At 41.8% G+C, this 27,750-nt stretch overlaps 1 protein-coding gene and 2 long non-coding RNA genes across 8 annotated transcripts in view; 2 read left to right on the forward strand and 1 right to left on the reverse strand.

Annotated features, from left to right (window-relative positions):
• Positions 1-824: 824 nt before the first annotated feature.
• VPS53 (VPS53 subunit of GARP complex) overlaps positions 825-27,750 on the forward strand; it is a 143,690-nt gene continuing 116,764 nt past the window's right edge. The window contains exons 1-4 of one of the 6 annotated variants that reach the window (XM_049114259.1): positions 825-1,071; positions 3,052-3,132; positions 11,649-11,698; positions 13,575-13,641. In XM_049114259.1, coding sequence (XP_048970216.1) covers positions 985-1,071; positions 3,052-3,132; positions 11,649-11,698; positions 13,575-13,641 — 285 coding nt within the window. In that variant the 5' untranslated portion in view covers positions 825-984. Of the gene's footprint in view, positions 1,072-3,051; positions 3,133-11,648; positions 11,699-13,574; positions 13,642-14,817; positions 14,876-17,616; positions 17,638-27,750 lie in introns of those variants that run through there. The other 5 variants (XM_025476197.3, XM_025476199.3, XM_049114260.1 and 2 more) reach the window with 5 other exon arrangements.
• On the reverse strand, positions 10,097-21,269 carry LOC125755759 (uncharacterized). Its single transcript, XR_007413050.1, has 2 exons — positions 21,207-21,269; positions 10,097-10,598 (listed from the first exon to the last, which is right to left on the reverse strand). It is a non-coding gene; the product is annotated as an uncharacterized LOC125755759 (long non-coding RNA).
• LOC125755760 (uncharacterized) lies at positions 19,463-25,828 on the forward strand. Its single transcript, XR_007413051.1, has 2 exons — positions 19,463-21,380; positions 22,389-25,828. It is a non-coding gene; the product is annotated as an uncharacterized LOC125755760 (long non-coding RNA).

Raw genomic sequence — 27,750 nt, forward strand, 5'->3', positions numbered from 1 at the left:
GGAATTTTACAATGTTTAACTGGTAAAACAACGCTTCTTTGGGCTGCAGTCGCTTCATTGTTTTAAGTGTCCGCGGGAAAAGTGGTTGCACAGGGCGAGCTGGCCTCTTTCCTTTGCGGTGCATTAAGAGCTAGACAGTCTAATATTACCTGTATTACTAGCTTAAATTTGCATAGCGCTCTTTATATTTAATGCTCACCACATCCTTGCAGGGTAGGCAGGGCAGATGCAGGGTTTTGCTCAAGAACTCAAAGCTTATCGGTCGTGGAATGGGACTTAGACTCCAGATACTGAGTCTCAGAAAGTCAACATTTCCCCGGCGATGGAGCAATACCTAAGGAGCCACCTTCCTCCCCCGCCCCAAGGAGAAGCTGCAGGCACACCCCCCCCCCCCCCGCCCCCGGAAAACTCTGCCTAGAGGCTTGGCACGTGAGGAACTTAAATGTCAAGTGGACGCTGTCCCTCCAACAAAATGTCCTGGGCAGCATCGCCACTTACCAGCTGGGGTCATTCCTCCCCCGGTGGCAGGGGGATACCTACTGCCCCTGACCAAGGGGGCCCTGGGAGCTTCGCGGCCTGGGAGGGTTGCTGTCGGTCGGTCGCGACGCTGTCGGGGCTTACCCTCACTGGGGGTCCTGCCAGGGCGGCCAGGCCCTCCCCAACACCGGGGCCTTCAGTGCGGGGGCGTGCCCTCTGCGAGTTGAAGTGGGCCCCCATCACGTTAGGGAGAGCTGAGGGCGGGCAGGGGAGGCTCCCGGGACGTGACGGGAATGCCTTCCCCGGGCAACCAGAGGTCAGTCCTCCGCTATCCCAGAGTGCCCCGGATCCCGGAAGTGCCCGGCTTCCCGGAAGTGCCCGGCTGGCTGACAGAGAGGAGGTTTACCTGAACGCTGCAAGAAGAGGGTTGTGGTTCTGGAGTTTGGGTGACGGCTGGAGGAGAGACTCGGGGTCGAGGTGGGCGCCAGGAGGGAGCTGGGCGGCGGGATGATGGAGGAGGAGGAACTGGAGTTCGTGGAGGAGCTGGAAGCCGTGCTGCAGCTCACGCCTGACGTGCAGCTCGCCATAGAGCAGGTGAGCGTTCCGCGCCCTGACAGGAGGAGAGCGGAGGCTGGGGAAGCCTGGGGGTGGGACCCGGGGTGGGATGGATGGGGAGGGAGCGGTCTTTGGACCGAGAGGTGAGAACCAGGAGCGGGCAGGGAAGGTTTGGAGGGAGGTGGTGGTGGGAAGGGGTTTCAGCATCTAGGGCAGGGAGAGAGCCCTTTCTAGGCCTTGATTGTCTTTGGAGGGTGAGGCGTCCTGGTGGGTTTGGGCAGAGGAACCGAGCCCCTTGAAAGCATATGAACCTGGAAGAAGGGAAGTCACGGATACCGACCTCAGATCTGGGTGGTTATTTACCAGGCTGGTGTGCCGCTGCTCCCAATTCTTAATCTAGCCCTTTGTGAGGGACTCGGGATTGAGAGGAGGAGCCACTTTAATACCTGAAGCGGGTCCCTGAGCAGAGGGAGGGGACACGGTTGAAAAGGACCCCCTTATCATACTTCAGTGGATGAGAATTCCTAATGTTGATCGGTTTGGGTTAGATTGAACAATATTCCCCGGAGACCTTCCTTTCCTTCCCTTCAGGGACTCTTTGGTTGACTAAATTCTCTTTTTTAAGAGTAAATGATATTAGAAATAGTCCTTTAGACTCCTGTTCAGGATATTGCTTCTGATAAAGGGAGAGGATTTCCCTTAATGGAACTGGTGTAGGGGATAAGATTTAAGAAAAGGAGGATTATGCCACATTTAGTGACCACTGGGAAGTTTTTTGAAGTAAAGTACTGTTACTACCATTGCTAATGTTAATATTTATTGAGCGTTAACACTTACTCTAGGTTTGTCTCTGTACTAATTTATTTGTATTGTGCCACTTACAGATTTTTGGACGTGTGGTGTTCTACCAGTGGTTGGATTACCCATATAAAGTACATTTGGCACATCCTGAGGGTGCTAGACCATTGGGCAAAGGTTTAGTTGTTCAGGCCACAGCCTCCCACCCACCTCTTCCTGACAGAAAAAGACATGCATTTCATTTTTTCTTTGGGCCTAGTGGGCTCTCATAGAAGAAACAAACAATGCAGTCAGTTACCGTTTGACAAGGATTTGGGGAGAGCACATTTTTGCTATTTCTTAATAAGAATGAGTTTTAGGTTAACCTTATCTAATAAACAGACATCAGAAAAGAATTGGCTTTCAGAATGACTATCTTGAGCTGGTGAAATTCAGTACTCAGGGGATCACTCAGCTTCTTTTATGATCTACCTTGTTTTTTATTTTTTTAAAGATTTTATTTATTTATTCACGATAGACATAGAGAGAGAGAGAGAGGCAGAGACACAGGCAGAGGGAGAAGCAGGCTCCATGCCGGGAGCCGGATGTGGGACTCGATCCTGGGACTCCAGGATCGCGCCCTGGGCCAAAGGCAGGCGCCAAACCACTGAGTCACCCAGGGATCCCCTATAATCTACCTTGTTATATGTTCTTCAGGTTATAGCTTTTGAAGGGAATTATTTTTCAGAAGACAGTGTTCTTTCTTCTGTTAAATAGATGGACAGTTCCCGAAGGCAAGCTCTATTTCCTGACACTGTCTGAAGCGAAAAAATTGTTTCAATGCATAGTGAATTCTAATGCTGAGCCATCCCCGAGACATAGTGCATAAGTCTTTTATCAAGGCTTCCTTATTACAGTCATGTCATCAGCTGGTTTAATCTGAGAGTGGGCAATGCCCCTTTATTTCTCCTTTCTGTGGGATTTTGTTGATATTGTGGAACTTCCACTGTTGCACATTCTGTTAGTTGCACCAAGACGTTAAAATTACAGATGTTGGTGAAAATTAAAGATTGACTTTCACAAATATCTTACTGAGCAATTGTTGTGTATTAGGCTTACAGAATGAAAAAAGATAGGTTTTTTGCCTTCAAAGTAATTTACCATCCAGTAGGAAGGAAAGAAATAATACATAAAACAAGACAGAAGGATGACGGTTATTTTTAATCCCCTGTCTTTATATAGGTATTTCCAAGCCAGGATCCTCTAGATCGTGCAGATTTCAATGCAGTGGAGTATATCAATACCTTATTCCCAACAGAACAAGTAAGTATAGTTTCCTTCACTTCAGTGGTTTCTGGCTTATCCTATAAGTATTATGATTGGTGTGTTATACTATATCATCTAAGGAGACTTGATAAACAAGTGAGAGTTAAATTCAAATCAAACCCCATTGTAACTGATTGGGGGTGAGGGATAGCTTATGCCAAATGCTGTTGTGTAAGAGAATTCTTTGTATTGTGAGCATATTATATGAAATTATAGCTTTACCTTGTAAGAGCCCTCCCACATTTTTCCATAGTATAGTGGGAAGTAGGAAGGATTTTTAAAATTATTAGAGAAGAGTAAGAGTGAAGTGGACAGGATAACCCTGGAATCATAAGGCTACTTTGTCCTATTTCAAAGTTTTCAGACTTTATTATGTATTTATTTATTTTGCATTGGGTGACTTACCTATACAAATGGGTTTTTCTTACAAAATTGGATTTTGGGTGTTTAGGTGAGAAGTAGATCAGAGTTAGAAACAGCAGAGGTGGGGGCACCTGAGTGGCTCAGTTGATTAAGCCTCCAACTCAGAGTCCTGAGTTCAAGCCCTACTTTGGGCTTGTGGACCCTGCTTTAAAAAAAAAAGAGAGAGGGGATCCCTTGGTGGCGCAGCGGTTTGGCGCCTGCCTTTGGCCCAGGGCACGATCCTGGAGACCCGGGATCGAGTCCCACGTCGGGCTCCCGGTGCATGGAGCCTGCTTCTCTCTCTGCCTGTGTCTCTGCCTCTCTCTCTGTGTGTGTGACTATCATAAATAAATCAAAATTAAAAAAAAAAAAAAAGGAGGGAAAGCAGAGTTGAAAAGTCTGCTAGAGTTCTTTTTTTTTTTTTTTTTTTTTTTTTTTCTCTTTTTTTTCTCTTTTTTTTTTTTCTTCTTTTTCTCTCTGCTAGAGTTCTGCTTGGTTTTTCATTTTATGAATTCAGCAAATGTTCATTGGGCACCTGTCAGCTATATTGGTCACTGTGCTAGGTGCTGTGGACCCAAAGATGAATAATGCCCAGTCTGTGCCCTCTTAAAGTATACATGATCAAGGTTGGGTGGGGGAGACAGTGTTGAATGCTATAGGAGAGGTACATAATGGGTTTAGTAAGGAACAAAGGAACAGTTTTTCCTAAGAAAAATCAAAACCTCAGAGAGGAGGCAGCCATTCTGCCAAATCTTAAAGGAGTCATTTGTTCACTTCACTTAGTCAAATGTATTTAAGTGTCTACTAAGTGCCAGGCACTGTTTAGAAACTGGGGAGAAATGGTAAATGTGATAGGCAAGTTCCTGGTCTCGTGGAATCTAATATAAGGAAGAAGAGAGTAAACAGATCAACAAATACATATATAAGAAATCATCAAGCATAGTTGATGCTGTGATAAAAAGCAGGCACAGAGAAAGAACATGACAGCACGGGGAGGGGCTCCTTTAGACCAGTGGGCGGGGAAGGTATTTGTGAGGTACTTACCTATAAACTGAGACTTGATACCTGTGAAAGAGCCAGGCTGTGGCAGTCTGGGAGAACACTGTTTAAGGCAGAGTGAACCACTGAAATCTGGAATGACAGGGAAAGGTCATTCAAAGCACAGGGCAGAGGCTCGGAGATGAGAAACACAGTGTGCTCAGGGAACATAGCCTCCTAGGAGATGGGGCTGGAGGGGTTGGCAGCACAAGGGTCCTGAAGGGATTCTGTTCTCTAGGCCCGCAGTCTCCAGTTTTTTTGGATACCATATGCTTCTCACTGAAATATTTTGCACACAACTAATTTTCACCGAGCTGATTTTAAGCTTATATACTCTGAAAATATTATGTACATATTCATAATACTAGTGTTAAATAAATAGGTTTTAGTAGGGTTTGTCATGGAAATAAGTAAAAATAGAGGTTTTAATGTTTTGTCTTCACACTCTAATGGGTATCATTACAAAGCCCTTGGAAATGTACACACCCTGGCTAGGGACTGTGATTATAGGCAGTGGGTGTTCTTTTAAGGACTCCTGTCAGGGTAATGACTGGATCAGATTCACATTTAAAAAATTCCACCTGGGGACACCTGGGTGGCTCAGTCTGTTAAGTGTCTGACTCTTGGTTTCAGCTGAGATCATGATCTCAGGGTCCAGAGATCCAGCCCCAGAATGGGCACTGTGCTCAGCAGGGAGTCTGCTTGAGATTCTCTGAGATTCTCTCCCTCTGCCCCTGCCGATGCTCTCTCTAAAATAAATAAATCTTTTTCAGATCCAGAAAGATTTCTTTCTTTTTTTTTTTTTAAAGATTTATCTATTTATTTATTCAGAGAGAGCAAGAGAGAGGCAGAGACACAGGCAGAGGGAGAAGCAGGCTCCATGCAGGAAGCCCGACGTGGGACTCAATCCCGGGTCTCCAGGATCACACCCTGGGCTGCAGGCGGCGCTAAACCGCTGCGCCACTGGGGCTGCCCTCCAGAAAGATTTCATAGAGGAAATGGCATTTCAGCTGCACGATAGACACCAAATGAAGGATTTTGAACTTTGATTTCTAGCCTGGCCGACTAGGTGGATATTGACACCTTTACCCTCGGTTGGGCATAAGGACAAAGAGTAGGCTTCAGTGGTAAATATGGTAGGAGTAGGGTGTAAGAGTGAGCTAAGTCTTGAACATTTTTGAGCCCTCCGGGTAGAAATATGTAGTTGGATATTTGAGTCTGGAGCTCATAATCCCGGTAATTGTTAATATTTTGGCATATATTCTTCAAACATTTTCTAATAGACATGTTAATTTTTTTTGACATGTTAATTTTTTTAAATGAAGTTGGAAAAAATGGTATGATTCTGTGTGATTGTCTTTGAGGTTTCACAGATAGTCTTTAGAGCTCATTGTTTTCTGCGAAAAAGAGGAATTCTAGGAATTAGCTGGAGGCAGAAATTTGGGAACAACTGGTATAAAGACAGCAATTTTAGCTGTGAAAATGTCGTCTGCCCCACCCTATCAAGAATGCTGACTCATCAAAGCAAAAATAACTGTTAGGTTTGGAAATTATACAGGAAACCACCAGGTTCTTATTTTTTTCTGGTATGCTTTTGTATGTATTTGATTTTAAATTACTGAAGGTAACGCTAGACATTTGTTATAACACACATTCAGGGATCCCTGGGTGGTGCAGCGGTTTGGCGCCTGCCTTTGGCCCAGGGCGCGATCCTGGAGACCCGGGATCAAATCCCACATCGGGCTCCCGGTGCATGGAGCCTGCTTCTCCCTCTGCCTATGTCTCTGCCTCTCTTTCTCTCTCTGTGACTATCATAAATAAATAAAAATTTAAAAAAATTTAAAAAAATAACACACATTCAGTTATATGTCTTATCTAATTATGCCTCCATATACATGCTAATATGTAGTGAAGTTTTTCTTTCTTTAAGATTTTATTTAAAAAAAAAGATTTTATTTATTTATTTGACAGAGCATGAGACAGGACAAGCACGGGGAGCATCAGAGGGAGAAGGAGGAGCAGACTCACCACTAAGCAGGGATCCTGATATGGGGCTTGATCCTAGGACCCCAGGATCCTGACCTGAGCCGAAGGCAGACATTTAACCAGCTGAGCCACCCAGGCACCTTGTAGTGAAGTTTCTTAGCAAACTAAGAAAATCTATAACGCAAGGTTTACCTTTATTTCCCCAATCCCAGATTTATACCTAGCAGTTCATTTTCCAACCCAGATTCTCATGGACCTTAATGAAAAGGTAATAAAAAAATAGTGCCATGATTTATCATTTCTTTCACCTCTTGCTAGATTTGGGACAAAACCCACCTATATACCTCAAGGGCTTGCAGTAAATATTTAGAAATTTTTAAAAAGATTTATTTATTTATTTGTGAGAGACATGGGCGGGGGATTTGGGGTGGGCAGAGACATAGGCAGAGGGAGAAGTAGGCTCTTTGCAGGAGCGTAATGCGGAACTCGATCCTGGATCATGGGATCACAACCTAAGCTGAAGGCAGCTGCCCAACCGCTGAGCCACCTGGGCACCCCAAATATTTAGAATATTTAAAGTAGATGTCAATATATCAAGAATAAATTTAGTGTCACTCTAAGGAGAAGGATGTGTATTCAGGTTTGTTTCTTTTTTAAGATTTTATTTATTCATTCATGAGAGACACACAGAGAGAGAGAGGCAGAGACACAGGCAGAGGGAGAAGCAGGCTTCATGCAGGGAGCCCGACGTGGGACTCGATCCTTGGTCTCCAGGATCATGACCTAGGCTGAAGGGGGTGCTAAACTGCTGAGCCACCCAGGCTGCCCTGTATACAGTTTCTATTGAATAGCAGTTACTTGCAAGTCTGTGGTTACCTGGAGGTATCTGCCTGGAGGCAGATCTGTGGATGTTTGTAACTCTAGGTACAAGTGGGAAGAGCTCAGTTTTCTGTATGTAATAGCGTTCTCTGGTTAGTTTTTTTTTTTTAATTTTTTTTATTTATTTATGATAGTCACATAGAGAGAGAGAGGCAGAGACACAGGCAGAGGGAGAAGCAGGCTCCATGCACCAGGAGCCCGACGTGGGATTCAATCCCGGGTCTTCAGGATCGCGCCCTGGGCCAAAGGCAGGCGCCAAACCGCTGCGCCACCCAGGGATCCCCCTCTGGTTAGTTTTGAAGAGTAGCCAGGTTTGGTAACAATGATCTGGAAAACTTGTCTAGTTTCCTAGTAGAAAACTGAAGATAATCATTTGTCATGTTTTCATTAGAGGTTTGATTAGGGAAATCTAGATAAAATCTATTAAAAATGAATATAAGGGGCACCTAGGTGGTTCCGTGGTTGAGTGTCTGCCTTTGGCTCAGGTAATGATCCTGGGGTCCTGGGATAAAATCCCGTATCAGACTCCCTATGGGGAGCCTGCTTCTCCCTCTGCCTATGTCTCTGCCTCTCTCTCTGGATCTCTCATGAATAAATAAATAAATCTTTTTAAAAAATAAATAAAAATGAACATAAAAGTAATATAACTAAGAGCTTTAAAAGAAGAGTCACATGAAGCTGTTTCTAAAGAATTTTTAATGACCCCCCCCAAAATGCTCTGAGTCTATGTTGTTAAGTGAAAACAGTAATAAGATGGCACATTGTTTATCATTCCAGTTTAATTTTTTTTTAAGCCAGATACTTGCTTAGAAGGAACCATAGAAAGCAATATACCAGAATGCTGCCTACTGGTCCCCCTGTTTGTACTCACTCTCTGTGTCAAATAAATAAAAAAAGAATCAGGACAAAATTTTCAATAATAAAACATTTTTATATTTTTAAAGGTTTTATTTATTTGAGAGAGAAAGAGAGAGTACACCTGGACAAACGGGGAGGGGAAAAAGGAGAGGGAGAAGCAGGGAACCCAATATGAGATTCCATCCCAGGACTTGAACCAAAGGCAGATGCTTAACTGACTGAGCCACCCAGGTGCGCCAAATAATTAAAATATTTTTATTTATTTATTTTAAGATTTTATTTATTCATGAGAGACACAAAGAGAGGCAGAGACATAGGCAGAAGGAGAAGCAGTCTCCCTGCGGGGAGCCCGGGGAGCCTGATGTGGGCCTCGATCCCAGGACTCCATCCCAGGACCCCTGAACCACTACCCGAGCTGAAGGCAGATAGTCAACCACTGAGCCACCCAGGTGTCCCTAATTAAAATATTTTTAAATGGTAAAACCGTACAATCACATTATAACTAAACTAGATAGGTGATTCTCAAAAGAGAAGATGACCTCCAATGAGGGTCACCAATCTGGATTCCTGTGGGGATTGTTCCTCAATCCCAGTGAGGATTACTGACATAGCAGACACTCAACTGATAGCATCCCTCAGATACGTGGGATGTAGAAAAGTTAGGTCAAGGACCTAACTTTAGAGGTAGCATTTTGGAGTAAGGAAGAGCAGAGACCCAGAAGGCAGATTGACTGCAACCAGATCCATCTGTGCTAAACATTACATATAGGACCTTGGACAAAACATCTGTCCTTTCAAAGCCTAAATTTCCATTTTTCCCACTGAAGAGGAAAATGGCATGCCTACTTAAGGGAAATAATGTCTATAGAACCCTCTAGAAGAGTGTTGCATAATAGATCTACATTAAATGTTAGTACCCTTTCCCTTTTGCTTCCCCAACAGAAAATCTAGAAGATAAAGGTAAAGTGGTCACCCATTGGTTCAGCTAGCATGTGGTCAAGCATGATAATTTAGGACATTTCTGGTCTTTTAGTAGCTGCATTCATGGGCCTGATATTTTTACTTGATATTTTTCAGTGTTTTCCTTTTATTAGCATGCTGGCATAAGCCACCTTTGTTTTTTCTGACCCTCCCTGCCCAGCGTCTTTAGTGGCATAAAAGTCCCTTGAGTAAATGTGGCCTGATTTATTTTAACTGTTCTACTTTGGCCATTTAGGTCATTTCCAGGTTATTGCTCCCTTAAATGCAGTTGAACATCAGAAGGCATAAATATTTTGAATTATTCTTCTTAAAAAAATTGTTATAAAAAAAGAAAAATTGTTATGATTTAAGCAAGACCTTAATGTTTAAGGAGTATTAAATTTAAGAATTGGTTACTGTATCATCCAAATCTATATTTACTGTTGTGGAATGACCTCCAAGTTATTTGGTTAAGGAAAAAAAATATGATGCAAGACAATGTGCATCATGTAAAGAAGGGGACATAAGTTATGGATATGCTTTAAATACATAGACTTTCTGGGAAGGTACAAAAGAAACCAGCTCAGAGCCATTGCCTCTGTGGAGAAAGGATTAAGGGAGACGGGCAGGACAGGGAGAAGCAGCCTTGCTTTTCGCTGTTTATCCTTTTGCACTATTTGAATTTTTGGTCATGACCCTGTTTTACCAATTTCAAATAGATTACTATTTTAAAATTTTGGTATAATAATGCATTTTAGGAAAACATATAAGAATAATACAACAAATTCACTACCGTTCACCCAGATTCTCCAAATGTTAATATTTTTTAAATAATTGATTTAAAATACCAAAAAATATATATATATATTTAAAGGAATGGGTTCCAGCAGAGATAGGGTAGGAACTGTTATGTCCTATTTACACATGAGGAAATATAACTTCAGAAAAGCTAAACAGCTTGCCCCCTGTACATATAGCAGGTTTGTAGTGGCAGAGCTGTGCCAAATCTAGGTTCTCTGACAGACTCTGCTCCTGTTTAACATTTATACCCAGGCTGATTTCAGAGTGACTTGACAGCTGATTCCTCAATTAAAATAACTTCTTTTTTTCTGAGATTCATCTTCATCTCAGTCTGGATTTCTGAAAATTCTGAATAATCATTGGCTTTGGCAGAACAGTAGACGGAATGGAGATGGTCTGGTCTGACATCTCAAACACTTGTGACCTGGTTCTTGGCAGGCTTCTGGCCTCCTCCTCCCCCTGCCACCATAAGTTGCTGATAGCAGTTTATAAGCACAATTCCTCTTGCATCTCCCCTGCTTCTTTGTCAGGTAAAATATCTGTGAAGGGAAAGGGAAAGAGGAGTTAAAAAATTATATTTTGACTACTTGAGTTAAAATGGTGCTATAAAATTATACAATCTCTATTCCACTAGGGGGCACCATTTCCTCGCATTTTCTGCCGGCTCAGGTTGAATATAGTCCATGTTTTTGTCATTGTCTTTTTTTTTTTTTTTTTTTTTTTTGAGATTTTAAAGATTTATTTATTTGAGAGACAGAGAGAGAAAGCATGAGCACAACTGGGGGCAGGCAGAGGGAGAAGAAGACTCCCCTGAGCAGGGAGCTCAATGTGGAGCTCAATCCCATGGCCCTATGATGATGATTGAGCTGAAGGCAGACAGACCCTTAACTGACTGAGCCACCCAGGTGTCCCTCTCTTTAGATGGACCCTTCTTGCCTCCTCACAGTTAACTCTCTTCGTCAGAGATAACCACTATCCTGCTGGCTTCTAACATGAGAGAATAGTCTCATTCATTTTTGAACTATATAAATGGAGTCATACAATATACACTCTTGTGTCTTGGTTTCTTTGGTGTAATATTATGTTAGTAAGATTTATTCCTATTTTTGTGTGTTGTAATCATTCATTTTTGTTGATGTATTTTGTTGTGTGAATTTGTCACAATCCTATATACCAGAGGTCAGAGAACTTTCTATAAAGGGCTGGATAGTAAATAACTTAGGCATTGTGAACCATTCTGTCTCATTGCAACTTTTCAACTTTGCATTTGTACCTCAAAGGGAGCTGTGGATAATATGTAAATGAGTGGGCGTGACTGTGTTCCAGTAAAACAATTGAGCCACAAATGCAGAGTACAGATGTGGGGCTGGATCTCATGACCCTTATTAAATCATGACCTGAGCTGAAATCAAGAGGTGGATGCTTAATGAACTGAACCACCCAGGCATCCTTATACTTTTTAAAATAAAATTGTATCACGCTATGATTACATTTTTTGAGATGTCAAATAGCCTTGATAGCTCATTTCCCTATAAAAGAGGAATTCTAGAAAGTGAAATAATAGCTGTCACTTTTCTTCTTTACTGTAGTCTCTGGCAAACATAGATGAAGTCGTGAACAAAATTAGACTGAAAATAAGGTAAGTAACACCATAAGATTATTAATAATTAATGAAAAATATACTGTTGATTTAGTTTATCATGTTCTGGATCACATTTATCTGTTAGAACACCAAAATATCAAGTTTGCTGTTTATGACAGTTTTTTTTTTAAATAATCCTTTTATGTGGATTTCATTATAAACCTCATGGCAAAGAATTCAATTCTTTGGTCAGTCTTCAATCATTTATGAAAAGGAAAGGAAGCTTTAGCAGGCTATTCAAAATGGTTGATTATAAAAGAGGGCAAAAGCATTTCTATTGTATTTTTAATGGTTTTAATTCCTTAGCAGATTTACCATTTTTTGTACCTCTAAGGCTTAGATACAAGGATGGGCATATACATGTATCCCTTGGCCAACACAACAGCTAACAGTATGGTCAGATCTGCTGGTTGGCATTTGTGGTGACCCAAGATTAAATATTGTGATTAATCTAGGGTGCACTTGTCAGAGTTAAACATCAAGTGTCCTTCCTGCCCAGTAGTGTGGCTGGATTTCCAGTTTTGGCATATGGCTGTCCAGGTGGTCAATGTCTGTTCACTGTAATTAATATTATAATGGTTGGTGTCATTACTTCAAATATAGTTGTTGGTTGTTTTTGTTTTTTTTTTTTTCATTTTGGTTGATTCTTTTTTTATTTTTTTATTTTTTTTTAAGTTTTTTATTTATTTATGATAGGCACACAGTGAGAGAGAGAGAGGCAGAGACACAGGCAGAGGGAGAAGCAGGCTCCATGCACCGGGAGCCTGACGTGGGATTCGATCCTGGGTCTCCAGGATCGCGCCCTGGGCCAAAGGCAGGCGCCAAACCGCTGCGCCACCCAGGGATCCCAATTCTTTTTTTTTTAAGTATTTATTTATTTATTCATTTAAGACACCAAAAGAGGCAGAGACATAAGCAGAAAGAGAAGCAGGCTCCCTGCAGGGAGCCCGATATGGGACTCCATCTGGGATCCTGGGATCATGCCCTGAGGCGAAGGCAGATGCTCAACCACTGAGCCACCCAGGCGTCCCCATTTTTGGTTGGCTTTGATGGGGAGAAGCCTTCATTTTGAATCAGGAGATTATTTCTTTTTCCCTTACCAGCTTTGGGTCTTTCAGTGAAGACCTTTGCCATGAATTTATTGTTTAGTTAGGGCCTCTTGTTGTTTTAGTGGACTTCAGCTATAGCAGTTCTAGTGGAGACTACTAAGTTGTCCAGGATTTGCCCAGAAAATGGGAATTCCCTAATGATCTCCAAATCATCACAAACAGGTTATTTTCAGCTTTCTCTCAACATACATTTAAAAGATTCTTTAAATGAAAAATGAAATTGATCTAAATTTCTCTGGCAGAGGTGCCACTGAATGGTCCCTGTTGGAGCCTGAGATCACAGACCCATGCCCCACACAGCTTGCCCAATCAGGGCCCAGGGGGTGAAGCACTGATTTCATATAGCACTCTGGCTTCTTAGCTCTTTAAGATTTCTGAGGACATTATTGAGGGTTTCATGGGGGATAATTTGAATTCGCTGACTTGTTCCCATAAAGTTCCAGCAACATCATTCCTGGTTTTCTCCATTGCGAAATACTAAACTTTACCTTGGCCCATTTGGACAGCTCTGAATATTAAGTAATAATAGCCTTTTTAAAAAAACAAAGACCACTCATCAGTCTCTGCTGGGCTTGGCTTCTTACACTACTGTTGCTGCCTCAGCTAGGGTCTGAGGTCTCCATCTTCCTTCTGTCATTCAAACTTGTTTCGTTTTCCGGACAAGTGGGTGCAACCTGCAGAAGTTGATGGGTATCTTTTTTTCTTTGGGTCACCCTAGAATGGAGATTGTTTTAATGATTCTTAACATTTACCTTTTTCACTAGGAGACTGGATGACAATATTCGAACTGTTGTAAGAGGTCAAACAAACGTGGGGCAGGATGGCAGGCAAGTAAGTGACTTATTCGTCCATGTTAATCACACTCTCCTGATTTCTTCATGATCCAAAGTGTTGATCTTCCTGCTTGTGGAGAGCACTTTCTTGCTGATGTGCTCCACACGCAGTAGGAAATGTTCATGACCTGTCCTACTAATACCAGAAGTAGGCTGCCCAGACCAGCAGTGAGCTCTCACTCAGCGTCCGTGGAACCAGGAGTGTATGGTAGCACAGCGCACCCAGGCCCAAGTGAGAAAGCCAACGTTTCCTGGTCTTTCTCCTCAGCGGCAAACATACATTCATTTCAAAGTTTTGTAGTTCCTTTTTTTTTTTTTTTTTTATGATAGTCACACAGAGAGAGGAGAGACAGAGAGAGAGAGAGAGAGAGGCAGAGACATAGGCAGAGGGAGAAGCAGGCTCCATGTACCGGGAGCCCAACGTGGGATTCGATTCCGGGTCTCCAGGATCGCGCCCTGGGCCAAAGGCAGGCGCTAAACCGCTGCGCCACCCAGGGATCCCAGTTTTGTAGTTCTTTTTGGATCTAACTTAGGAGGTTAGATCCCCCTAAGGGAACAAAGGGAGAAAAGAGTGTCTGGGGTGGAGGGATTCTTGCATGACTGAGGGCCAGATATTCTCTGCTAACCATTTTCCTTTTTATTTGGATTCTATTCTGTTTAGGCGCCGTATTTCAGAAATTGCTGTTACAACAGAGGTGCCAAAGACACCTTTCGTAGCTTTCCTCTCGTGTGGTATCTGTTCTGCCTTTTCAGTACGGACTCAGGCAGTAGTAGCCTCAGTTCTGTTAATTGTCCTCTTTGACATTTTGTAGTACAGCTCATTTCTTAAAATATACATTGTGCTGTCCAAATTTGCAGGGGATGGGAGGTGTCAGCCTATGTACAAATGTCCTAATCTCTCATACTCCTGCCTCCTCTGCTAGTAGCTTACAGGTATTATGAGTCTCTTTTTTCTTACATTTTTAGTTTTATCTATGTCTCTGTTTTTGCCTACATTGTATGACATCCTTTTCATCCTAATAATTGTCTTCCATTGTCCTGTTTGTGTCTACCTTCTTCCTTGTTATTGCCAGTATTTCTGTATAGTTTTCTGTATATTAGTTTTCTAGAGCTGACCCAATTTCCTGATCCCTGCCTGGATCTTAATTCTTATTGCTTTGTTTTTGTCATTCAGGTTTCTCCCGTGAAGCATCACTTCACAGGTGAGGCCTGTGTACATGGGGCCCTTGCAGGTAATAAAGAGGAACAAGGTAGCCTGCAAACACTCCAGCCCCCTTCTGCCCTTTAGCTTACCTTCTTTGTGTCTGGCCCTGTCATCTACCTCCTTAGAAACCTCAGTGGCCTCTGTCTACTGAATTAAATACAAATTCCTTTGCTTGGCATTCAAGGCCTCAGTCTGCCTTTGCAATTTTGCTTCCTGCTAAGATCAATCCAAACAGCAGACTTAGTACTCTAGAAGCATGCCCTGTGCTTTCTGAACCCATGTACTTCTTTTTGCCTGAAATGCTCTCTCTCCTTTTTTTCTTACAGTAACTTCACCTCAAAATCTTACCTAAGGCCTAGCTCAAATACTACTTCCTCTATGAAATTTTCTGTTTAGCTCACCTGGATATACAAAAAGAATCAGAATTTTAGACCTAGAAGGGACTTGGAACTCACCTGGTCCACAATTCTTGTTCTACAGATGAGCAGATTCATCCTGATATCTCTCAGATGTATGTCCTTTCTGCCCACAAAATCCCAGGCCCATGCTTATACTTTCCATTTGGGTTTTGTGGTCTCCTTTGACTTACTAGTGCACACATCTTGTCCCTTTGACTGGCTTATAAGTTCCTTGAGGCAAGAACTGAATCTTCCTCATCTTTGTATTCATCTCAACACATAGTTCATGCACAGTAACATTTTATTCAGCTGTATTGAATATTTGATCTGTGTCAAACTTTATTTATTGTAAATAAACAAAAACCTTTTACCATAAAACATCAATTTGATTAGCATATGTCCCCATATAGCTGTTGAGAGCTTGATTTGTGTGTGACTAGTTCCAAATGACTGCCATTTGAAATAATAGCACAACTATTTTGTGTGATTCAGCTTACACTTACCATGGCTCATGAAAATACATAGAAGAGTCTCAGGTTTTTAAAATTCCCAGAATGTGAAAATGATGTGAATGATTTGTCAGGACTTTTTGTTGGGTCATGATATGTAGCTATGTATCTTTTAGTTCGTTGTTTGTTTTAACCTGTGGTCACAAACTAGCGGTATTGGAGAGTCGGGCCCCAAATTAGACAGCCTGTGGGAATGTCGGGCTTCCCCACCTTCACATATTAATAGGTTACAGGTTGCTGCAGCAGGGCAGGTCATATTTCAGAGAGCAAGACCACATATTTAAGAATGTTTAGATAGCATTTCAATCTGTGGTGGAATTTTGTGTTCGTCTCCTTAGAATCCAGACAGAAAGGAAGCCCAGTAGAAATAATTGCTTTTCCTGTCATCCCCTCCATCTGTCTTTTCCAGCAGTTTGTAATGCAAGCTGAAGTAGAGATTTTTTTTTTCCCAGGGAGCTTTTGGGTCCCCTCCTTGTCAACTCCTGGGGTAAAAGTCTTGCTGTCCAGCCCTGGCTGGCTGATGGTTTGCTGAAGAGAGACTCTTATTTGACTGGCAGACTTGGGAGAGTTATGGATGTTCCAAAATACTGAGTTTTATAGGTCAAGAGGCCCCAGATTCCCCTCTTCCTTGGAATAGAGTAAAAGTCTGCCTTCAGAACTTGTTTCCTAATCTTCTGAGGAGCACTCAGGAGGAGAACATAATTATGGACCAAAGGAAATTTTCGTTTTATAAATTTCATCTTGATTGTATTCAACCAGAACTGATGTGCTAACTTATAATCTGTAAATAAGGGAGGAATGTTTACTTCCCATTCGTGGTGTCTTAAAAGGTATTTTTAGCAGAACTTTTTGAAAAACAGTGTTTCTCACTACAAAAGTATTTCTGAGGAGGCAATGATTTAGAAATTAAAGACCCCATAAGGCACCTTGTTTAGGTTTTTGAGATTTCTGAAATACTAGCTGCCCGGTTAGCACTCTGCTCTGCGTTTTGGAGAGCCTCTGATTGTTGACCACCTCCTACGTGGCAGACTTGAACTGATTTAGTCTGTGACCTCTTCTAACCAGACTGTGATGCTCATACAAAGTTAATACAGCACAGAATTCTCCCCATTTTCTTCTGCTGAAATCATCAGGCAAAAGCTTTAATTAAATGCCCACATGTTTCAAACTTTGTGGATGAGTCAATTCAACTAATACATGATCTGATATGCTATGAACCTTACGTAGCTTCCTGAGAATTAAAACAGACGGCTTGACTGTGAGTAGAAAGAGGTGAATAGAGGAGTGGGTTGGAAAAAGAAAAAGCTGACATGTGAAATGTCAGAGTGGCCAAAGCTTGACCAATTCCCAGTAAGCTCACTGAGAAACACCAAGAGGATGAGCTACTGGGCTTCTGTCTCTGGAGTGGAGCTTGGCTACAGTGTTAACTCTTGCATCAAGTATCTGTAGTACAATGTTGCACCCAGTTCAAGAATCTTTTCTTTTCTTTTTTTAAGATTTTATTTATTTATTCATGAGCGATACACAGAGAGAGGCTGGGACACAGGCAGAGGGAGAAGTAGGCTCCTCGCCGGAAGCCTGATGTGGGACTAGATCCCAGGACCATGCCCTGAGCCAAAGGCAGACACTCAACCGCTGAGCCATCCAGGCGTCCCTTCAAGAATCCTTTCTATGACATCTCTGACGTTTCATTGACCTGCTTCTGTTCGGACAGTCACAGTTACGGGCAGCTTGCTATTTTGTTGTTCTGCAGGACAGTCTCAGTGTCTTCCAGTTTTGAACAGCTTTAATTGTAAGAAACTTCTTTCTTAGACTGAACTGAAATAGTAAAATAGACCTCATTGTAACTTCTCATTGCTCTTCCTTCTGCCAGCTGGATGAGTGTAAGCCTAATTCCTTTTCCTTATTATAGTTTCTAAAATTTTAAATGGATATTATGTTCCTTTCTTAGTGTTCCTTTTTCTAGGCTAGCCATTCTTAGTTTCTTCAGCTTTATGATCTGATTTCCAGACCCTTTATCATCCTGGTTGCCTTGTAGTTTGTCACCATCATTCTTAAAATTCTTAAAATGGTGACATCTTGTAGTTTGTCACCACCATCATTTAAGTAGATTCTTAAAATCTACTCTACCAGGAGTAGACCTACTGTGTTGGATGTAGAGTGGGACATTTACCTCCTTGTTGTACATGGGGGCTGTTCATTCACATGGGAACAAGGGGCTCAGGGGGACTGAAATTCATTATTATAATTCTTTTTTAAAAATATTTTATTTATTTATTCATGAGAAACACAGAGAGGCAGAGATACGGCAGAGGGAGAAGCAGGCTCCCTGTAGGGAGCCGGATGCGGGACTCAATCCCAGGACCCTGAGATCACGCCCTGAACTGAAGGTAGACGCTCAACCACTGAGCCACCCAGGCATCCCTCATTATTATAATTCCTGAAGTTAATGACTCATTTTTGTATGAATAGACTTTTTTTTTTTTTTTTTTTTTTTTTTTTAGAAAATACTCATTGATTTTTCTAAATTCTCTAAAGAGTCCATGACTCTTCAAAAGTTAAGGACCACTGGTTCAGACAGTGTTCTTCCATTACCTTGGACTGGGTGAAATTTTTGGCAGCTGTATCACGATGTTGGCTTCTGCTAAGTTGGCAGTTCTCTGAAATCCTCAGGTCAGGAGTTCCAAACAGATGCCCACAGAGCTAAGAAAGTGACCTAAATGGTTTCAGCAGGCTAGTGTGCATCTACATATGCATGTATCCAGTGGGCAAGTGAATGCCCTGTCTAAAGGGGACAGCGCAACCCAGTTCCAGCCAACTGTTGTCATGTCTGAATGCAGATCCGGAGATGCCAGATCTATCAGTTTTTCAAGAGAAGCCGGAAATCCGGATTTTTATGTGACTCTCCAAATTTTTAGATGTTGGCTTAGGGTTTTTCACAAATACTGCTAAGGCCAATCAAAACATATCCGTGCCAACAGTTTGCAACATCTGCCCAGGTCTTTTTTCATATGAACTGCTTTTCAACTTTTTCCTCCTCTGTTTGTTTAAGAGATTCTTTTGAGATCAAATGCTGGAATTTCTGTTCTCCCCCCAGTTTTATCTTGCTAGTTTTGCTTGATTGTCTCAGTTGAGGCCTTTTGGAATCTTGATGACCTCCCCATTTTATCATTAGCAGACTTGTCAGGCATGCCTTCTATGTCTTCTTTCACATTGTAGGCGAAAAGGTTGAACAGGATGGGTTCAGAGCCATGTGGTGTATTATGAGAGGCTTTTTTCTTCTCTTCCTTATCCTCATTTTGGTAAAAAGTGCCAGGCCCAGAAAACAAAGATTATCTCCCTGTCCTTGGTATCTGTCCAGCACCATGTTTCTTAAATTTTCCATGTCTCCATTTTCCTCAGAAAAGGGGACTAATCATACTTGCCGTCTCTTTTCCTGGAGATATAAAGATTTATTAACTCAATCAGTAAAGCTTGTTGCCTTCCAAAGAGAAAGTGTTCTATGCTTTCATCCTCAAAATTAGCTTATCATCTAATTTAGGCGTTAGAACAAAAATAACTGTGCTCCCCAACACCCTGAACTAGGTAAAAGGTGGGAGTTCACAGTATAACAGTGATCTTTGGGCAGCCCAGGTGGCTCAGCGGGTTAGCGCCACCCTCAGTCCAGGGCATGATCCTGGAGACCTGGGATTGAGTCCCACATCGGGCTCCCTGCATGGAGCCTGCTTCTCCTTCTGCCTGTGTCTCTGTCTCTGTCTCTCATGAATAAATAAATAAAATCTATTAAAAAAAATAACATTGATCTTCATCATGTAGGGTTATGAATTTGTATTTGTCAGTTCTCTAGCAGGATGGTTTGAATTTTTCCCCTCCATCACATCAAATTTATTCTCATCCTCTCTTTGGGAGGAAAATGAAGCCCATTGATGGAAGAAAATAAGGCATTAATATTAAAGAGACTATAAATACTTTGCAAAGAAAGGGGAGGAGGTACTGTCTCTTGCTTCCTCCTGCTGAAACATACTAAATCTAAAGCAATTGAGCTTTAAAAGCATATGCTCAAATTTTTTCCATTAGTGACCAAGAATGGTTAGGCATTTTTTTGTTTCTTTTACCTTTATTTCATTTTATTTTATTTTATTTTATTTATTTATTTATTTATGATAATCACAGAGAGAGAGAGAGAGAGAGGCAGAGACATAGGCAGAGGGAGAAGCAGGCTCCATGCACCGGGAGACCGATGTGGGACTTGATCCCGGGTCTCCAGGATCGCGCCCTGGGCCAAAGGCAGGCGCTAAACTGCTGCGCCACCCAGGGATCCCTCTTTTACCTTTTTTTAATTTTATTTTTCAAAGCGTCCCCAGACAACACTCCACTTTAGGAATCGCCAAGACCTTAAATGACCAGAGAGTGCAAGAAGTGCTATGACCACTTGAGGGGTAGTGCCAGAGTCAGGTTATGAGGGGGCTCAGGGCTTGTGCCTTTCCTACAGACTTTCGTAGGGAACAGGGTCCCTGGTTTTTTTTTTTTTTTCTTAAGATTTTATTTATTCATGAGAAATACACACAAAGGGAGGCAGAGACACAGGCAGAGGGAGAAACAAGCTCCATGCAGGAGGCCAGATGTGGGACTCAGTCCTGGGACTCGGGGATCACGCCCTGAGTGAAAGGCAAACACCCAACCACTCAGCCACCCAGGTGTCCCAGGGTCCCTGGTTTTGATTGAACCTCCCCACCATTCCCCAATGAGGATTTCAGACCTCTGGCACAGAGGTCAAAGTCGGTTTGCCATTATTTGACAAGTTGAATCTGAACATGACTTGTGGAGCCTACTTGTGGGGCATGACTGACTATAGTTGAGGCAAGGACTTGTAATGACTGGGTCAGTCTTATTGATTGCTTCATCCTGTTTCTTGCACATGGGCCTAAATAACACTTTTTGGCAGAGTAACTTGTCCGCTGCATATTAGAACCCCGTTGCCACTTGTCTTCTAAAAGTCTCTGATTATGGGATGCCTGGGTGGCTCAGTTAGTTAAGCAACTGCCTTTGGCTCAGGTCATGATCACAGAGTCCTGAGATCAAGCCCCATGTCAGACTCCCTGCTCCATGGGGAGCCTGCTTCTCCCTCTGCCTCTCATGAAAAAATAAAATCTTTAAAAAAAGGAAATAAAATCTCCGATTTTCAGATATCCTGTAAGGAATTTCACTAGCTGTCTTCTCTCTCCTCTATGGACAGGGGAGGCCTGAGCATTTATTTGTATATCCCCTCTAAGGATTAGGACAATTGGACATCGTCACAGATATAACATTGGATGTCAGCCTGGGTCAAGTGAAAAAACTTGAGCTTTGAATTGAAATCTTGGCTCTGCCACTGGGTATGATTTTGGACAAGTTACTTAGCTGCTCTGAGCCTCAGGTTCTTCATCTGTGGTAAGAAGATAGTCATACTTACTTGAAGGTGGTGGGGCTCAGTGTGCTTAGCAAAATGGCCAATCTGCTGCTGTGGATTATGATGTCACCCACTGGAATATCCTAATGCTCTGTGGCCGGGCATTCGTCATGTTCCTGGGGCTTCTCCATCAGCTCCACTCCTTTCCATCCCAACTTGCCTTGCTTCAAAGCAACTGTAGGTTTACTTGCTCTGAAAGCCTCCCTGTTGTCCCTCACAGTGCCGTTGTCTGAATGAAAATTGCCACACAGCTTCCCTGTGGCCCAGAATATCTGCTGTTTCTTTTTTTTTTTTTTTTTTAAAGATTTATTTATTTTTAATTTTTTTTATTTATTATTTATGATAGTCACACAGAGAGAGAGAGGCGCAGAGACACAGGCAGAGGGAGAAGCAGGCTCCATGCACCGGGAGCCCGATGTGGGATTCGATCCCGGGTCTCCAGGATCGCGCCCTGGGCCAAAGGCAGGCGCCAAACCGCTGCGCCACCCAGGGATCCCATATCTGCTGTTTCATCAGAGGTGCCAGAGGCTCTTCTCTTGTCTTGTCCTTAAGACGTGCGTCATACGTTGGCCAGGGTTGCCCCTCACCCCCGGGGTTTAAGGCTTCTGAGAGATGAATTTGAGCAGTGGTTCTCAGGGCTTCACACCTTTCCTCCAGTGCCCACTAATCTCCTCCACCGTCTTTGCACCACGAGAGGAGGCTCTTTCCAGTTTCCCGCTCTGCAGTTTTTCTCATAAGCACACAGCAGAGCTCTTGGGAAAGAGCCTGAGAGTGGCTGCAAACTGCTCTGTGCACGCAGCTCCCAGTACCAACTGATGCACTAGCCCAGCGCTTAGCCACTAGTAATTTGTTAGAAGTTTTAGTTGATTCCTTCTTGTCTGCTTGAATAGCTCTGCTATGTAGGAGGTGGTCCCTGGGTGTCCCCTACTCTCCATGGGGAGCCTATCTCTCCTTGGATTTCAGGAGATTTGGTTGCCTGCAGCTCTCTGATGGGTTCAAGAAAAGTTATGATTTTTCAGTTTATTTTTTTCTCATCGTTAGTAGAAGAGCAATGCTTTTTCCGGCTTTCTATATCCTAGGCAAAAACACAGCTGACCAGTGGCTTTTAAAGTATTATGATAAGTTCATTAATAAGATTTTAGATTCCACATTGCAGCTAATCTTTAAGAATCTACCACTTTTCAGGGATGCCTGGGTAGCTCAGTCAGTTAAGCGTCTGCCTTCAGCCCAGGTCATGAACCCTGGATCCTGGGATCGAACCCCACGTCCGGCTTCCTGTCAGCGAGGAAGTCTGCCTCTACATCTGCCTCTCCTCCTGTTCATGCTCTCTCTCCTCTCATCCAAATAAATAAATAAAATCTTAAAAAAAAAAGAATCTACCGCTTCTCAAGTTTTAATATAGTTTCAAGATTATCAACAAGCACCTGAAAAAGGTATTGAAGTATTTCTTTCTTTTCTAACTACTCATCTGTGTGATGCCAGGATTTCATCATATTTTTCAACCACAACAGCATACCACAGCAGAGTCAATACAGAAGCATACATGAGAGTCCAGCTACCCTCTTTTGGAGTAGACACTGAAGATAATTACAAAGGCACAGAAACAGTGCCACTGTTTTCAAAAAATTTGTTTTGTTTGGGGGGAATAGAGTTATTTTTCATAAAAATGGTATTTATGTTAACACATAATGAGCTTGTTATCTTTAAATGGATTAATAGATAAATGGTTTTTAAGCTTCTCAGCATTAATTTCCAATATGGTATATATATATCAGTAGGTACAATCCACAAAAACAAAATCTGTTTGGGGCCCTCACTAATTTCTAAGAATATGAAGGGACCCTGAGATAAAAAGCTTTAGAAATGCTCTGGGTAGTATTTCAGTGTTAAATAAGTAGTGATCTCAGGCAATTTTTTCTTTAACGATTTTAATGACAGTGACTCTGATTAGTGTATTTGTGTGTAGGTTACTATTCTAGGCTTTGAGGATAATACCAGTGAATTAAGCAAAGAGACACAAATTGTGACATTTACTTGTTTCCAGATTCTGTGGCTGTTAAGGAGTTAGCCTCATGACCTTGGTTCACTAAGCAATGTTTGCCAGAAAACAGATATTGAAATTTATCACGACTTTTCAGCTTCTACTGATATGATCATATGGCTTTTCTATCTCATCAATTATCTTAGCTTTTTGGTTTTGTTTCTTAATATTTAATCCTACCTGCTGCATCACTATGTACTTTTAATGTATTGTTGAATTCTGGCATTTTAATCAGGGATTTTCATTCATATTAAACTTCATTCCTTTTTTGCAACATGAATAATATTGCATATACCACATTTTGTGTATCTGTTCATGGGCGCTCGGGTTATTTCCACCTTTTGGATGTTATGAACAGTGCTGCAGTGAACATTGACATACAAGTATCTGTTTGAGTTCCTCCTCTCAATTACTTTTAGTATATACCTACGCATTGAATTGCTGAATCATATGATAATTTTTAATCATTTCAATATCTAATCCCTTTGGAAACATTTTCCCCATGTTGTTCTGAACTTTAATAGATTTATTTTTCCACTAGACAAGCATATATTATTTTCTCTTCATTTAATCCATATAGGCTATATGTTTCAGGCTAGCTTTAGGGTCACATAAATTTTTGTGTTCAGGACCTACTAGCAGTGATGCTGTCCCCTCCAACCAGGAAAACCTCCCAGATGATTTCTTTGAGCTAGCAAGTCTAGCAGTTGGACTCTTTCTTCCCTCCCCTTAGAAACACATCAAGTCCCACTTGTATGCAACATGACTACTGAAAATGGTTTTGGAAAATGGTGTGCCAGGAAGGAACACTGAAGTTTATTATTATTCTGAGCCATCTCCATATAAATTGGCAGTCTTCAGGAGCCAAGCAAGAAGGTCAAGTATAACTTTTGCCATCTGCTTGTTTCCATGTTAAAGGCAGTCACAAGTTTAAACTGGAGTCTCTACATCTAAAGAGGAAAATGCTGTTCATCACTACTGTAGCTGCTCTGGCTGTTACCCAGGTTGCTCTTGCTTTGACTGCTAGTAGTTAGTGATTTGGGAAGGAAAATTCTATCCTTACTTTGAGGTTGCACATGAGAAAAATTGCTGACAGAGCAAAGCTTTCTGGGTTCCAGGTCCTTGACACAATAAGTCATTCAGATATGTTTAAACAATGGATGGAAATTTGAAACTCTGTCTTCATGTAAGAACTTGACCTCCTTTTTCCTCTTCCTTTTTTCATACATGGAAATACAGAAATTTAGAACAGCATGAGTTCAGTGCTGTGGTTGCCCTGTCATCCTTTCCATTTATAAATCCTTGTAAGTCTGTAATATAGCTATAAAATTTCCTTTCCTGTAATTTGGACTCTGAGGTCTCCTCTAGAAGGAGATTAATTTTGCAAACTAGAGATAATGGTATTTTGTAATCTGCTTTGGTTTGGTGTTCTACAGTCATCGGGATTAAAACATATAAGAAACTTACCTCCCTTCATGTATTGGCTCACAGGCCAGGATTTCTGACTCTTGTTTCCATGTTACATTGTAAAGTCTGAACAGATGCTGTGTTCATCTCTAGGTATTGTATGTGATACCTAGAATACAGATGTTAGGCAAACTATATGAGTGGGACTCTCACAATGACCTCCAACCAGAAGGGGGACATTTCTTCTGGAGATGTACTTACTGACAGGTAAATTTGTCTACTTGTCATACTTTTGAACTTTTCTTGTTCTCAATCTCCTAAGGATAGTGGGGACAGATAGCCAACTGTTACTCATATGGTAATATCATTTATGGTAGACCAAGTGCTACATGCTTTTTCTTCATGGACTAGTTGGAGAGTCTGATCTTTGGAGATTTCTGGTGACTGGATTAGCATTTTGTGGTTAGGTTCCAAAACATTTCAGCCCTGTAGTTACCCAGATCTCTGGAATGAAGAATGTACTGTCACAAGACTAATATGTCTTTCTTGATTGATTCACTGTAAGCAAAGACATGTTTGAGTTGCTTTGGCGGAAGGTACGTTTTGAGTCATTTGTCTGGATCTATAATGCTAATGTTTCATTACAACGTAAGTATGTTTATCTTACATTCTACGAAATGTTGTTGTAAATATTACTTGATCTTCACGAAGATGTGAATTAGGCCATATAGGCAACCAGGGAGTCCTAGCTGTTTGTGGGAAACAATCCTTTGTTAAACTTTGACAAATTGTACCTTGAAGTTTGCCCTATTTCCTAAAATCTTGAATTTCTGTACCTTTTATTTAGCTTTTATTCAGCTGAGATTTTTGTTTAAACACTTCCTTTTTGTTGCCATTTGGGGTTATTGCTTTCTTGCTTTCGACGCACTCATCCCCCAGGGTTACATTTGTGCAGAGGGAGCTCTGCTCGAATGCATTTATCACTCCCAGCTATTTCAGGGCAAATGTATTTTAAGTTATGGGTGATAACAGATATAAGCAGAACTTTAAAATGTAAATGTTTAGTCTTGTTTGGGCACTGCTGAATTTGTGTCCCAGTCTCATCTTGTGATTTTAACTTCTGGCTTGTCTCCTAAAAACAATAAAAATGAACTCTTTGGTTCATGTTTTCAGTGAATGTGGTTTGCAGAAATTATAAATAAAAGTGACTTAGGTGGAACAGAGCATTTTAACAAAGAAGGTGAGAATTATTCCTTTTGCCCTTTACATTCTTTTGGTTCACAAACTTGGAAAAAAATCTGTGCTTTAGGGATCCCTGGGTGGCGCAGCGGTTTGGCGTCTGCCTTTGGCCCAGGGCGCGATCCTGGAGACCCGGGATCAAATCCCACGTCGGGCTCCCGGTACATGGAGCCTGCTTCTCCCTCTGCCTGTGTCTCTGCCTCTCTCTCTGTGTGACTATCATAAGTAAATAAAAATTTAAAAAAAAAATCTGTGCTTTAAATAAACCCCCTTTGTACTTAAGGTTTCTGAATGAGCACTGGAGGAATTATTGTTAACACCAGTGATTCTCATCTCATGGGTGGCCATCTGGCATTTGACAATGACTGCCAGACTGAGAAGGTACCCAGTGTTCTACAGGGAAACTGTACACATGCAGCCATCCATAGCTGTGAGATTCTTGTAGTCTCTGCTGCTGTTTGGCGCCATTATGGGGAATGGGCTGCGTTGTTATTATTGTTGAGGCTTCTTAAAGCATCTCTCCTCCAGCTGAGGATGCCCTTTTTCCATAGCAACAGCTCTTCATGATGCCAGGTGGCAGACAGACTCAAAAACAAGGGACATTCCATTAATGAGGGATACTTACCCTTAGCTTTCTACCTCTGATAGATGTCTAGTGGTTTCCAAGTGATTCTGGCATTCTTCACTCTTACTCTCTTTGTGTTATTATCTTACAGTTATTTCTGTTTCTTACATGTATTCCTTACAAACTCTTCCATTTTTTTATTATATGTTTTCATTTAAATTCAGTTTGCCAACATATACACCCAGTGCTCATCCCATCAAATGTCCTCCTTAGTGCACATCACCCAGTCACCCCATCTTCCACAACCCTTTGTTTCCCAGAGTTAGGAGTCTCTCATGGTTTGTCTCCCTCTCTGATTTTTCCTACTCGGTTCCCCCCCTTTCCCTATAATCCCTTTCACTATTTCTTATATTCTGCATATGAGTGAAACCATATGATGATTGCCCTTCTCCGATTGCCTTATTTCATTCAGCATAATACTCTCCAGTTCTAGGGCAGCCTGGGTGGCTCAGCGGTTTAGCGCCGCCTTTGGCCCAGGGCTGATCCTGGAGACCGGGGATCGAGTCTCACGTCGGGCTCCCTGCATTGGGCCTGCTTCTCCCTCTGCCTGTGTCTCTGCCTCTCTCTCTGTCTCTCATGAATAAATAAATAAAATCTTTAAAAAAAAAAAAACCTCTCCAGTTCTATCCACGTCGAAGCAAATGGCGGGTATTCGTCTTTTCTGATGGCTGAGTAATATCCATTATATATATTTTTTTTTTTTCTGAAAATAATTAACCTTTTCCTCCTTTCTGCAGTGGTGACAAATGGGATCTCAGTCTCCTCTCTCTTTTTTTTATACTATATATATAGTATATATATACTTTATGTCTATTTATAGATATATATACTATATGTCTGTGTAGTATCTTCTTTATTCATCTGTCGAAGGACATCGTGGCTCCTTCCACAGTTTGGCTATTGTGGACATTGCTGCTATGAACAATGGGGTGCAGGTGTTCTGGCATTACATACTACATACTACATAAGTATCTTTGGGGTAAATACCCAGTAGTGCAATTGCTGGGTCATAGGGTAGCTCTATTTTTAACTTCTTGAGGAACCTCCACACTCTTTTCCAGAGTGGCTGTACCAGTTGGCATTCCCACCAACAGTGCAAGAGGGTTTCCCTTTCTTCACATCCTCTCCAACATTTGTTGTTTCCTGTCTTGTTAATTTTTGCCATTCTCACTGGTATGAGGTGGTATTTCATTGTAACTTTGATTTGTATTTCCCCGATGGTAAGTGCTGTGGAG

The sequence above is a fragment of the Canis lupus genome, chromosome 9 (genome assembly GCF_003254725.2).
Source record: "Canis lupus dingo isolate Sandy chromosome 9, ASM325472v2, whole genome shotgun sequence".
Taxonomy (NCBI): domain Eukaryota; kingdom Metazoa; phylum Chordata; class Mammalia; order Carnivora; family Canidae; genus Canis; species Canis lupus.